Source organism: Capra hircus, chromosome 16, assembly GCF_001704415.2.
Source record: "Capra hircus breed San Clemente chromosome 16, ASM170441v1, whole genome shotgun sequence".
NCBI lineage: Eukaryota > Metazoa > Chordata > Mammalia > Artiodactyla > Bovidae > Capra > Capra hircus.
Genome location: NC_030823.1, coordinates 31,097,622 through 31,110,943, shown reverse-complemented (window position 1 = coordinate 31,110,943; position 13,322 = coordinate 31,097,622). Strand labels below are relative to the sequence as shown.

Below are 13,322 nucleotides of genomic sequence, written 5' to 3'. Positions count from 1 at the left end.
AATAGCTTCCTAATCGGTTGAAACAATTAGCTTTGCTGTTCCCTTTGTCTCCTGATATTTGTAAGGTTGATTTTTTGTCATTCAGATCTGAGCTTAATCAATCTGATTTCGGTATTGACCATGGTGATGTCCAGATGGTCAATAACGAAATCAGATTGATTATATTCTTTGCAGCCAAAGATGGAGAATTTCTATACAGTCAGCAAAAACAAGACTGGGAGTTGACTGTGGCTGAGATCATGAACTCCTTATTGCCGAAATTGGAGAAGGAAATGGCAACCCACTCCAGTGTTCATGCCTGGAGAATCCCAGGGATGGCAGAACCTGGTGCTCTGCCGTCTATGGGGTCACACAGAGTCAGACACGACTGAAGCAACTTAGCAGCAGCAGCAGGGAAAACCACCAGACCATTCAGGTATGACCTAAATCAAATCTCTTATGATTACACAGTAGAAGCGACAAATAGATTCAAGGGATTAGATCTGATAGAGTGCCTAAAAAACTGTGGACGGAGGTTCATGATATTGTACAGGAGGCAGAGATCAAGACCATCCCCAAGAAAAAGAAATGCAAAAAGGCAATATGGTTGTCTGAGGAGGCCTTTCAAATAGCTGAGAAAAAAAGAGAAGTAAAAGGCAAAGGAGAAAAGGAAAAATATACCCATTTGAATGCAGAGTTCCAAAGAATAGCAAGAAGAGATATGAAAGCCTTCCTCAGTGATCAATGCAAAGAAATAGAGGAAAACAATAGAATGGGAAAGACAAGAGATCTCTTCAAGAAAATGAGAGATACCAAGGGAACATTTCATGCAAAGATGGGCATAATAAAGGACAGAAATGGTATGGACCTAACAGAAACAGAAGGCATTAAGAAGAGGTGGCAAGAATACACAGAAGAACTATACAAAAAAGATCTTCATGTCCCAGATAACCACAATGGTGTGCTCATCCACCTAGAGCCAGACATCCTGGAATGTGAAGTCAAGTGGGCTTTAGGAAGCATCACTACAAACAAAGGTAATGGATGTGATGGAATTCCAGTTGAGCTATTTCAAACCCTAAAAGATGATGCTGTTCAAGTGCTGCACTCAATATGCCAGCAAATCTGGAAAACTCAGCAGTGGCCACAGGACTGGAAAAGGTCAGTTTTCATTCCAATCCCAAAGAAAGGCAATGCCAAAGAATGTTCAAACTACCACACAATTTCATTCATCTCACACGCTTGCAAAGTAATGCTCAAAATTCTCCAAGCCAAGCTTCAACAGTATGTGAACCATGAACTTCCAGATGTTCAAGATGGATTTAGAAAAGGCAGAAGAACCAGAAATCAAATTACCAACATCTGTTGGATCATTGAGAAAGCACGAGAGTTCCAGAAAAACATCTGCTTCATTGACTATGCCAAAGCCTTTGACTGTGTGGATCACAACAAACTGTAGAAAAATTCTGAAAGAGATGGGAATACCAGACCACCTGACCTGCCTCCTGAGAAATCTGTATGCAGGTCAAGAAGCAACAATTAGAACTGGACATGGAACAACAGACTGATTCCAAATAGGGAAAGGAGTACATCAAGGCTGCATATTGTCACCCTGTTTATTCAATTTATATGCAGAGTACATCATGTGAAATGCCGGGCTGGATGAAGCACAAGCTGGAATGAACATTGCCAGGAGAAATATTAATAACCTCAGATATGGAGATGACACCACCCTTATGGCAGAAAGTGAAGAACAACTAAAGAGCCTCTTGATGAAAGTGAAAGTGGAGAGTGAAAAAGTTGGCTTAAAGCTCAACATTCAGAAAACGAAGATCATGGCATCTGGTCCCATCACTTCATGGGAAATAGATGGAGAAATAATTGAAACAGTGAGAGACTCTTTTTGCGGGGGGGGGGGGGGGGGTGGCTCCAGAATTACTGCAGGTGGTGACTGCAGCCATGAAATTTTAAAATGCTTGCTCCTTGGAAGAAAAACTATGACCAACCCAGGCAGCACATTAAAAAGGAGAGACATTACTTTGTCGATAAAGGTCAGTCCGGTCAAAGCTATGGTTTTTTCCAGTAGCCATGTATGGATGTGAGAGTTGGACTATAAAGAAAGCTGAGAGCCCAAGAATTGGTGTTTTTGAACTGTGGTGTTGGAGAAGACGCTTGAGAGTTCCTTGGACTGCAAGGAGATCCAGTCAATCCTAAAGGAAATCAGTCCTGAATATTGACTGGAAGGACTGATACTGAGCTAAAGCTCCAATACTTTGGCTAGCTGATGTGAAGAACTGACTCATTGGAAAAGCCCCTGATGCTGGGAAAGATTAAAGGTGGGAGGAAAACCGGACAGATGAAGAGCTAGTTGGATGGCATCACCGACTGGATGGACAGGAGTTTGAGTAAGCTCCAGGAGTTGGTGATGGACAGGAAGGGAAGCCTGGCTTGCTGCAGTCCACAAGGTCACAGAGTTGGACAGGACTGAGCAACTGAACTGAACTCAACTCTGAGCTTAAACCTCCGGAGCTTACGGAGACCTTCCCACTGCAGCCAGTATGAGGTTACTCTCAATCACTTCATCCTGTTTTAAGTCTCTACAAAGCATATTTTTCTCGTCCTCCCTATTGTTTACACCATAGTCCCCAGGGCCTATGTCACTGCCTGGTAAAGGGCAGGTACACAACAAATATTTTTTGAATTGAATGTAAAAGCACCTACTGTTTCCCAGGGTTGTGCTAATCTATGAGCACTGTGCTGTCTTCCCATTTCAGCAGGATAGTTTTATTAAATGTAAAATTCCACACTGAGAATTAACTGGATGCATGTTATACCCCTTCTCCTGCCAGTAACCCACCTTCATCTATTTTTCTCCCCTTGCAAAATAAAAAATAATAGTGAGGAGGGACTTGGAAAACAGGGTCATCAATGTGGTCTTTTGCCACATTCGTAAGGCTTCATCGAGCTCAACGAGACAGAAACCAATTGCAACCGTAATGGATATAAGCAGCAGCAGAACAACCTCACGGCCCACACGGACGGACGACAAGGCTAGAGCGCACACTGCAAGCACTGCATGCTGGGAGCTGTAGTCGGGCTAGGCCTGGCCAGCAGGACCCGGCCCCCGCAGCATGCTGGGAACTGTAGTCGACAGCTGGAAACGCACCGCAAGGAAGGACCGCAGTTGAGACTCCGCCTCTGCGCTTCCTCATTGCATGCTGGGAATTGTAGTCTTTCTGGGAACACGCTCCTCCCGGGCGGAAAAGCACCAAGGTTGCGCCATCTTAAGTGCGAGTGCGGCAGTGGAGGCTAGAGCTCAGGCGGGCCCAGCCCCGGCCGGCCCCGCCCCCCAGGAGCCCGGCGCCCGCCCCTTGCTCGGGCCCCGCCTTCCCCCACGTGTCTGCCGCCGGGGGAGGCGCTTGAGCCGGAGCGGGCCGCCAGCGGTCCGGCCCGGTAGGCGCAGAGGGTCCTGTCGGCGGCGCCCGGGAGCGACTAGCTTCCCGATGCTTCCGCCCTGGCTCCCGCCGGCCGGGCTGTGCGCTTAGGGCCCGGCTCCGGACCCCTGAGGCGTCCGCGTGGGTGACAACGGCTTCGGCCCCGCGGAACGGAGCGGCTGGAGCGCGAGGCGGCGGCCGCCGGGAGGAGGATGGGGGCTAACCAGTTAGTGGTGCTCAACGTGTACGACATGGTGAGTACGGCGCCGGCGCCCGACCCCGGCCCCGGCCGGCATTCTCTCGCCGGTGGGTTCGGACCCGGCCCCTCGCGTTTCCAGCCTGGCGTCGCCGCCTCCCGCTTGGTTCACCGGGGTTGGGGGAGGGGACGATTATTTTTTTTAATCCCTGCAAACGTCTACGCGCTTGTTAGCTTTTCCCGGTCTGCCCCGGGGCTTTGGCCAAGACTCGGTTCGCCTCGAACCTCCCTCGTGCCCCGACTTGGCCCGGACCCTGGGCTGGGCCCGACCTTCTGGCCGACGAGCAGTGTCCTTTCCGCGAAGCTTGGGTCGAGGGTCGGACTTCCCACTCCATCACCGGAACTCCGGGGCAACCCCGCTTCTCCCACCCCAGTTGCCCGCTCTGCCGAAGCAGCCCGTCTTCAAAAACTCCCAGGCCCCTCCAAGTCGAGAAAGTCACCGCTTGTCGACGCCAGTGCTAGAGTCTCTTTAAGGGTGAACAGGAGCCGACACAGCCTAGCCTCCAAGGCAACCGCATTAAAATGAATGAGGCTAACATTTATCCAGAAAATAGCCCAGCTGAATTATTTAGGGGTTCACGGCGGTGCTCCTTTCCTAGATTCTGGAGACCTCTTACCAGGTGATGCAACAGGTATCTGACGTGGCCGCAGGAGAGGCAGAGAAGAACGGGTTTGTTGTGTCATCTAACTTTTGGAGTACTGCGAGCACTCAGAAATGAGTCAAAACGTTGGTTTGCGTTATTATCGCCATTGGAATAACTGGTACACAGTTGCCGTTGCAGTTAGATGGATGCTTGGGTTTGTTTCCTTTCGATTGATTAGTTTTTGCTTTATAAGAGGTCACCTCCACTTGAGATGTTTAAAATTTCGTAAGTGGATTGACAAGTGAAAAAGTCCCCAGCGTTGTTTTTGTTGCCTTAAAGATGAAGAAGAGCCAGAATACGGGAGGTTAGGAGTCTTGGTTCTCACTCACCGATCTAAACTTTGTGTTCCCCTGTATTGTTTTTAAGTTTCTACATTTACACTGTAACCTCTTGGGTAGGAAGGAATTCCTATGCCTCAATCTGGGAATTAATGTGAGAAGGCCATAGAGACTGCTTGGGACCTGAGGAGGGTACTCCGCTGAGTTTGCATATAAACTTGGAGGTGAAAGGAGATAGATTAGCATGCTGAGAAAAATGGAGTATGATGGGAAAAAGTTCCAGAGAGGAATAATCAGAACCAGAGATTTTAAAAGAGCGGGGTACTTTGTAAAGTCTTTGGCCTGTGTCACTGGTTAAGAAATAATTCTCTAGATGTAAACTTTTTGTGGCTAGCTGTGGAAGCCTTGATTTTTCAAGAATTTTATTGCCCTCTTACTCTTTCTACCCAGTCCCCCTTGAGTGATCTGAATTTGGTTTTTTATTTATTCGTGCAGATTGTTACACACCATCCCTCAAGATACATTCTGTTCTTGAGAGTACAGTATACATTTTCTTCTAGGTTGTTAAACCCCTTTATAAATTAGGATTATGCAGTGGCCAGAGGGCCAGTTTCATTGCCTAAAAGAAATCTGTGAAAGTAGAGGAAGAGAACATTTTGCTTTTTTAAATAAAACTGGAGATACATTGCTTGGCTTATAATGGGCTTCTTTACACTTTGGGTAGTCTGTGAATAACAGAAATCATTGCTATGTGGTAAACGTAGGAAAAGCTAGAGATGATTCTCAAACCAGTATGTTTTGAAGGGAGGAGTGTTCTGAAAGATCTTTAAAATGTTAACTAGGTAACAGAGCTATTATTCTTCATATAGCTTTTGTGAAGTAGGTAGTTGCAAAGTAAATAGAGAAAATGGTACCTGCCCAGAAAAGTAAGTAAAAAAAGTAAAGTCGCTCAGTCGTGTCCAACTCTTTGCGACCCCATGGACACCAGGCTCCTCCGTCCATGGGATTTTCCAGGCAAGAGTACTGGAGTGGGTTGCCGTTTCCTTCTCCAGGGAACTTCCTGACCCAGGGATCGAACCCAGGTCTCCCACATTGTAGACAGACGCTTTCCATCTGAGCTACCACTTGATCTTAGCCAAAAGGCCAAGGACCTGCCCAGAGAGCTACAAATAGGATCTAGAATTTCTAGACCACAGTCTGTTTCATTATTTTTTCTACTGAATAGTTCTGTGTTTATTTCTTATATATTGCTTTTTCCTGTGAACAGGAGGAGCATGTGAATGTTTATCGGAAATGGCAAATAGCTGAGTTACTAGACTTCTAATAAACAGAGTTTGTTTGCTCTCCTGAGGGCTTTTGGTCTGTAAGTAAGTGTCTTATGTCACTAACTCAGCAACCTACAGTTATTTAGTTAGGACCCTGTAAAAGTCACAAAAATGAATGGATTATGCTTTCTTCTGTAAGGAATTTAGAGTTTCATAGGGGAGGTACACCAGTGGTAACAATTCAGAACAATGCCATGGTTTTGATAAGAGCAGAACAAGATGCCAAGGAGACAGTGCTCTTGTAGGATCATGGAATGCTGAAAAGTAAAGGGGGAAAACCCTGAAGAATGGAGGGTTTCTGCAGGCAAGGAATAGTCAGCACGAACAGACTGGCCGGAGGAGGACAGCACAGGTTGGATTTGGAAAATCCAGTGTAGCTAGAGTGTAGGAGGCATGAAAGGGGACAAAACTTCCAATTTGGCTAGAATTTTTATTAGTTTGGGGCTGAGAGGATGGTCTGTGAGCCAGGGGGATCCATTTAAAGTTTTCAAGGTGAGGAGCAGTGTGGTCGGAGTTATGTTTTAGAATCAAGACCAGTGGATTGAGGTATAAATTTGTAGCTATTATACTCATTTTTTCTCAAGTCAGTTTTGGTTTTTGAAGCATCTTTGCTTGATGTCAAGGGCAAATTCTTTTTTTCTTTGGTAGTACTTCCTAGTCATCATAAATGCCTTTGATGAGGATTGCTGTGGTCTGTCGGTACAGGCCTGGTATATCAGCTGTCTATCTAGTCTAGACTTTGTAAGCATGAAAATCAGCCTTTGGTTTGTGCTTACAGCCACTGTTCATAGGAACCTCTTGCGGTGTATCCTTGTTCCTCTTTCTCTGTGAGACTGTTGCCTGCTCTAGTTGACTGTGTTTTTCCTGTTCAGTAGATTGGGAGCTGCTGATCATTTCTTTTCTTCCGTAACTCTGTCACATGTATTTTGGGAGTGAGGTTATTCACATATTGCTAATTTACTGGTATACATAGTAAAGCAAGTGATTCAAGTTAGTTTCAATTGCTGGGCCAGTCTCTGGCATAGTCACTTGTGCACAAGGTCTTCCTTTGTTATAGATTGAGATTTTGTGCTGCTAAATGAATTTTTAGAAACCAAAAATATGCAGTAATATAATGATGTTTGTAGATTTCATTCTATAAACAATTTTCTTCCCGATTTTTAAATAGTATCTGTACATCTTCAGAGTCATAGACACTTTCTAGGAGTCTTCAGATGAAGTTTTTGTCTGGACTCCATTCTTTTGATCCTCCTCACCCCATTGTACTTCTCCAAGAGTGTGAGGCCATTCAGGTATGACAGGATCTGACTTCCTGCACATCTGTAAATCTAATTCCGTCTTCTTGAAAGAGTTTCAGACTCACCTGAATATACTTTTAACCCAAGTGATTCCATAGTATCTTTAAATCAACATATGCAGGAACAAACATTTTCCCCTTTCTCCTTTCCTGGCCTCAGGGCCCTCCCCTCTTCTCTACCCAGCCCTCCCTGCTATATGCTCTGGTGGGCGGGTGCACACACATTTCCTGTGTTGTAATTTTATCTAGATAACTAGCACCTTCTGCTCAGTTTCCCAAGCGAACACCTTGGGAGTAAAACTTAAATTCCTTTTTATTACAAACCCTTCCTGTCTCTTAATTTGGTTAATTTTATCTGGAAGTCAGAGAGAGCTTGATGATCAGTGGCTTAAACTGGAAGGATCCTTAATCCAGAGATTAAACAGTCCCTGTATTAGTTGAGCAGCTCAGCCAAGTCAGCAAGGACCAAGACTTTTTCATCTTTTCGCTCAGCTGTCCTCAGCATGTTTGCTTTTGTTCCTGCGTTACCCCCTCGTCATTGAAACATGACTGTCATGCGCCATACTGTCCTCATTCACTGAGCTGTGAAGACAGGTAGGTAGGACCTTTCTCCACATGCACCTCTGCTTTTAATAATAGAAAGGAAAGACTTTGCCAGACCCACCTTCCTTTCCTGAGAGATTGTCCAGAGTTGGCTCACAATGACTGTGATGAAGCTGAGAAGGAAGGAGGGTGTGTGGCTTTTGCAGCCTTTGTGGTGAGTTGTGAGTAGGCGGGTAGCTGGGATTCCCAATGATGTCTATCACATATTTCACTTTCTGAATATTCTTTAAATTAGTTGTCTTATATCCCCATTCCCACTGTTGCTTCTCAAGTTCTGGCCCTCATTATCTCTGCTTCTGTAATAGACTTCTTATGAGTTTCAATCTCAAATATTACTTCATTTTAATCCATCTTTCCTTCTGTGATCAAAGTAATCTTCCTGAAACATAAATGATTGGTGCCATTCCTCTGCTTAAAATTCACCTGTAAGATAAAGTCTGATAACTAAGGCCTTTATTGGTGCACCTATTTAAAAAAACCTTTCCTACCAGTCCCCTGCTACCGCCCCTCCACCTAATATTCACTCTTTATGCTCACACAATGAAATTTTTAAGTTATCCAAATAGGCTATACTGTAACTGGTATCTTTTACACATGCTGATCCTTCTGTGTGGAGTGTCCAATTCCAATGTTGCTCAGCTATTAATACAACCCCTGTTCCTTCCAGCTGTAGCTTAGCCTTTACTCATCAGACTTGCCTTAACTTCTGGGCCCTGGTTGTACTTTCTACCTGTCTCAATAACTGCATGTATTATCATTCTGCCCACCCCACTAGCCTGCAAGTTACTTGATTGTTGTTCGGTCGCCCAGTCGTGTCTGACTCTTTGCAACCCCATGGACTGTAGCATGCCAGGCCTCTCTGTCCCTCACCATATCCTGAAGTTTGCCCAAGTTCAAGTCCATTGCATCAGTGATGCCATCCAGCTATCTCATCCTCTGACGCCCTCTTCTCCTGCCCTCAAGCTTTCCCAGCACCATAGACTTTTCCAGTGTGTCAGCTTTTTGCATCAGATGACCAAAATAATGGAGTTTCAGCTTCAGCATGAGTCCTTCCAGTGAGTATTCAGGGTTGGTTTCCCTTAAGATTGACTGGTTTGATCTCCTTCTCTCAGGCGTGTTCTCCAGCACCACAGTTCAAAGGCATCAATTCTTCAGCCCTCAGCCTTCTTTACGGTCCAGTCTTACAACCTTACCTGACCACTGGGAAGGCCATTGCCTTGACGTACTGACCTTTGTCGACAGAGTAATGTCCCTGCTTTTTAACACACTGTCTAGCTTTGTCATAGCTTTCCTGCCAGGAAGAAAATGTCTTCTGATTTCAGGGTTGCAGTCACCATCCACAGTGATTTTAGAGCCCCACAAGAGGAAATCTGTGATTACTTCCACCTTTTCCCCTTCTATTTGCCATGCAGTAATGGGGCCGGATGCCATGATCTTAGTTTTCTTAATATTTAGTTTTAAGCCGACTCTTTCACTCTCCTCCTTCATCCTCATCAAGAGGCTCTTTAGTTCTCTTCGTTTTCTGCCTTTTGGGTGGTATCCTCTTCATATCGAGGTTGTTGATGTTTCTCCCGCCTGTTTTGATTCCAGCTTGTAACTCATCTAGCCTGGCATTTCTCAGCGTATAGATTAAACAAGCACGGTCTCTACCGTTTATGTCCTTTATTGTGCCCATCTTTGGGCACAGTGTTCCCTTGATATATCCAGTTTTCCTGAAGAGCTCTCTAGTCTTTCCCCTTCTGTTGTTTTCTTCTAGTTCTGTGCACTGTTCATGGAAGAAGGCCTTCTTGTCTCTGTGCTGCTCTTAGGAACTCTGCGTTTAGTTGGGTGTACCTTTCTCTTTCTCCCTTGCTTTTCACTTCTCTTATTTCTTTGGCTGTAAAGCCTTTTCAGATGACCACTGTGCCTTCTTGCTTTTCTTTTTCTTTAGGATGGTTTGGTTTGCTGCCTCCTGTACGGTATTACGGACCTCCATCCAGAGTTCTTCAGGCACTCTGTCTACAAGATCTAATCCCTTGACTCTATTCATTAACCATCACTGCATATTCATAGACGATGTGATCTAAGTCATACCTGGCTGACCTAGTGGTTTTCCCTGCTTTCTTTAGGCCTGAATTTTGCTATGAGAAGCTGATGACTGGTGATCTGAGCCACAGTCAACTCCAGGTCTTGTTTTTGCTGACTGTATACAGTTTCTCCATCTTTGTCTACAAAGAATATAATCAAATTGATGTCAGTATTGGCCGTTTGGTGATGTCCATATGTAAAGTCGTCTCCTCTGTTGTTGAAAAAGGGTATTTTCTATGACCAATACATTTTCTTGGCAAAATTCAGTTAGCCTTTGCTAAGTCGCTTCAGTCGTGTCCGACTCTGTGCGACCCCATAGACGGCAGCCCACCAGGCTCTCCCGTCCCTGGGATTCTCCAGGCAAGAACACTGGAGTGGGTTGCCATTTCCTTCTCCAATGCATGAAAGTGAAAAGTGAAGTCGCTCAGTCATGTCCAACTCTCAGCGACCCCACGGACTGCAGCCCACTAGGCTCCTCCGTCCATGGGACCTTCCAGGCAAGAGTCCTGGAGTAGGGTGCCATCGCCTTCTCCGCTGCTTCATTTTGTTCTCCAAGGCCAAATTTGCCTGTTATTTCAGATATCTTTTGACTTCCCACTTTTGCATTCCAATCCCCATTGAATAGAACATCTTTTTTGGTGTTAGTTTTAGGAGGTCTTCTGAGTCTTCACAGAACTGATCGGCTTCTTTGGCATCAGAGGCAGGGGCATAGACTTGGATTGCTGTAATGTTGAATGGCTTGTCTTGAAAATGAACCAAGATCATTCTGTCGTTTTTGAGGTGGCACCCAAGTTCTGCATTTCGGACCCTCTTGTTGATTATAAGGGCTATTCCATTTCTTCTATGGGGTTCTTGCCCCAGTAGTAGATACAATAATCATCTGAATTAAATTTGCCCATTCCCATCCATTTTAGTTCACTGATGTGAACTAAAGATGTCGATGTTTTTTCTTACCATCTCTGCTTGACCACGTCCAATTTATCTTGATTCATGAACCTAACATTCCAGGTTCCTATGCAATACCATTCTTTGCACCATAGGCCTTTATTTTCATCACCAGACACATCCATAACTGAGCGTCGTTTCCACTTTGGCCCAGCCGCTTCCTTCTCTCTGGGCTGTTAGTAGCCCAGTAGCATATTGGACACCTTCAGACCTGGGGGACTCATGCTTCGGTGTCATATCTTTCTGTCCTTTTACACAGTTCATGAGGTTCTAATGGAGTGGTTTGCCACTCCCTCCTCCAGTGGATTACGTTTTGTCTGAATTCTTCATTAGGACCCGTCCGCCTTGGGTGGCCCTGCTCGGCACGGCCCATAGCTTCATCGAGCAACGCAGGTCCCTTTGCCACAGCAAGGCAGTGATCCGTGAAGGGGAAACTACTTGGTAGCACTGTACTGTCACCAGCGTTTAGAACAGGGCCTGTCACTAGAAGCTGTTCTGTAAGTAAGACTTACTAAATGAGTGGGATTTTAACTAGGCAGTTTTATTAGGAATGGAGCCAGTACTTAAATGGTATGAAAAAGTCATCTGATCCCTCTTCTCCTGTGTCAAATGCCTGTTTCTGGGTTGGTTTTTTTTTTTTTTTTTCCTGTACTTTTACTTAGTTTATTGTAGGATTTTAGCTTTATTGTTGGAATTGGGTGACCAAGAAGGGGAATAGAATAGGAAAAAATATCAATTATTGTTCTATGGCATAGCTTTTTTCGGGGGGAGGGAGGTTGTTTTAAACACTGTGGAACTACACTGAAGAAATGTTCTTAACTGGTTTATTCTTTGAACTTGGGTGTTAGTCACTCCTTGGAAGATAATCCCTCCAAAAATGTTGTCAGTATCTGATTAATAGGAACTAATTCCTGATTAATAGGGACTGGTTAATAGAAACTAGTCTTAATTTTCTTGTACCAAGTATGCTTCTTGGACCAGTGACTTTCCTACCACTTGTTCTAAAAACAGTGACCCACAGATCTAGCTTTAAAAAAAAGGACAGTCATAAGTCTGCCCTCTTATGTTATCCCTAACAGTATCTGCTTTTTTTTTTTTCCTTCCTTTTTTTGGCGGGGGGCAGTGAGGGGGGGTTGTTTAGAATGTAAAAGAATCCAGTGCCTCTATATGTTTGTTTTATATCCCCACAATAACAAATTGCCCCAAACTTAGTGGTTTATGACAGTGCAGATTTATTCTCTCACACTTGCTTAGGTCAGATGTCCAGGTAGACTAGGCTGGTTCCTCTCTTCTGGGTCTCACAAGGTTTGAAAGCAGGTTGTCAGTTGGCCTAGGCTGCAGGGACAAATCTGCTGCCAAGCCTGTTAGAGTGTTAGGAAAATTCAGTTGCCAGCAGTTGTAGGGCTGAGGTCCCATTCCTTCCTGTTGTGTCAGCCAGGCCCCTCTCAGATGCTTAAAGCCTCTTGCATTCCTCACCTGCATCCTTCATCTTCAAATCAGCAATAACGCATTGAGTCCTTGTCACACTTTAGATAGCTCTGGCCTCCCCTTCTGCCACATCGATTCCACATCCACCCAGAGGAAGTTCTCTGCTTTTGTGGGGTTTTATAAGTAGATGAGACCCACAAGGATATTCCAGGGGAATATCTATCTTAAGGGCTTCCCTGTTGGGTCAGATGATGAAGAATCTGCCTGCAGTGCAGGAGACCCAGCTAGATGAGACCCACGAGGGTATTCCAGGGGAATATCTATCTTGAAGTCTATAACTTTACTTCTGAAAGTCCCTTTGCCATGTAGTATAGCATATTCACAGGTTCAGTAGACCAGGATCTAGACATCTTAAGAAGTCATTCTGCCTACCACACCATCTGTGAAAGATATTTTGTAAACCCCAAAATGTTCAGGGTTCCCTTTCAGCAGTCCTTTGACTTGCCATGGAATAAATGCTAACCTAGTAACTTAAAATGGAAAATCTGATGTTCAGTCATCCCCCAGTATCCTTGGGGGAATTGGTTCCAGGCCCCACCCCAGATACCAAAATCTGCAGATGCTCAGATCCCATAGTTGTCCCTCCCTGTGCACAGATGCAGAAACTGGATTCAAAGGCTGACTATATTTATTGGGAAAAATAAAGTCTACATTTCAGGTGTTCCTATGTTGTTAAAGAGTCAAACATATTCAAAAAGTAAAGTATGGAAGCTTTTTATGATTGACAAGTACTCAGATATTAAGGGTCCAAGCGTGTTAATGACTGCAGATCCTTCAAACTACAGTGGTGCAATGTATATCAATCCCAAGGTCATGTGATGAGGGATAAAGTTAACAAAATAGAATTTAGTGAAACTTAATAAATTACTTTTAAATACCAGGGAGAGCCTACTATTTTAGGTGAATTCTTTTGTTAAACAGATTTTTCTTAAGACAAGTTATACTTTGCATTTGTTGACTGTCAAGATTTTCTATAAGATATTTAAATTCCAAAGCACTATTATTC

General features: G+C 44.5%; 1 protein-coding gene across 1 annotated transcript in view; it reads left to right on the top strand.

The window, feature by feature from the left end:
- Positions 3,372–13,322, top strand: part of DESI2 (desumoylating isopeptidase 2) — a 42,885-nt gene continuing 32,934 nt past the window's right edge. The window contains exon 1 of the mRNA XM_018060253.1: positions 3,372–3,667. Coding sequence (XP_017915742.1) covers positions 3,626–3,667 — 42 coding nt within the window. The 5' untranslated portion in view covers positions 3,372–3,625. The remainder of the gene's footprint in view (positions 3,668–13,322) is intronic.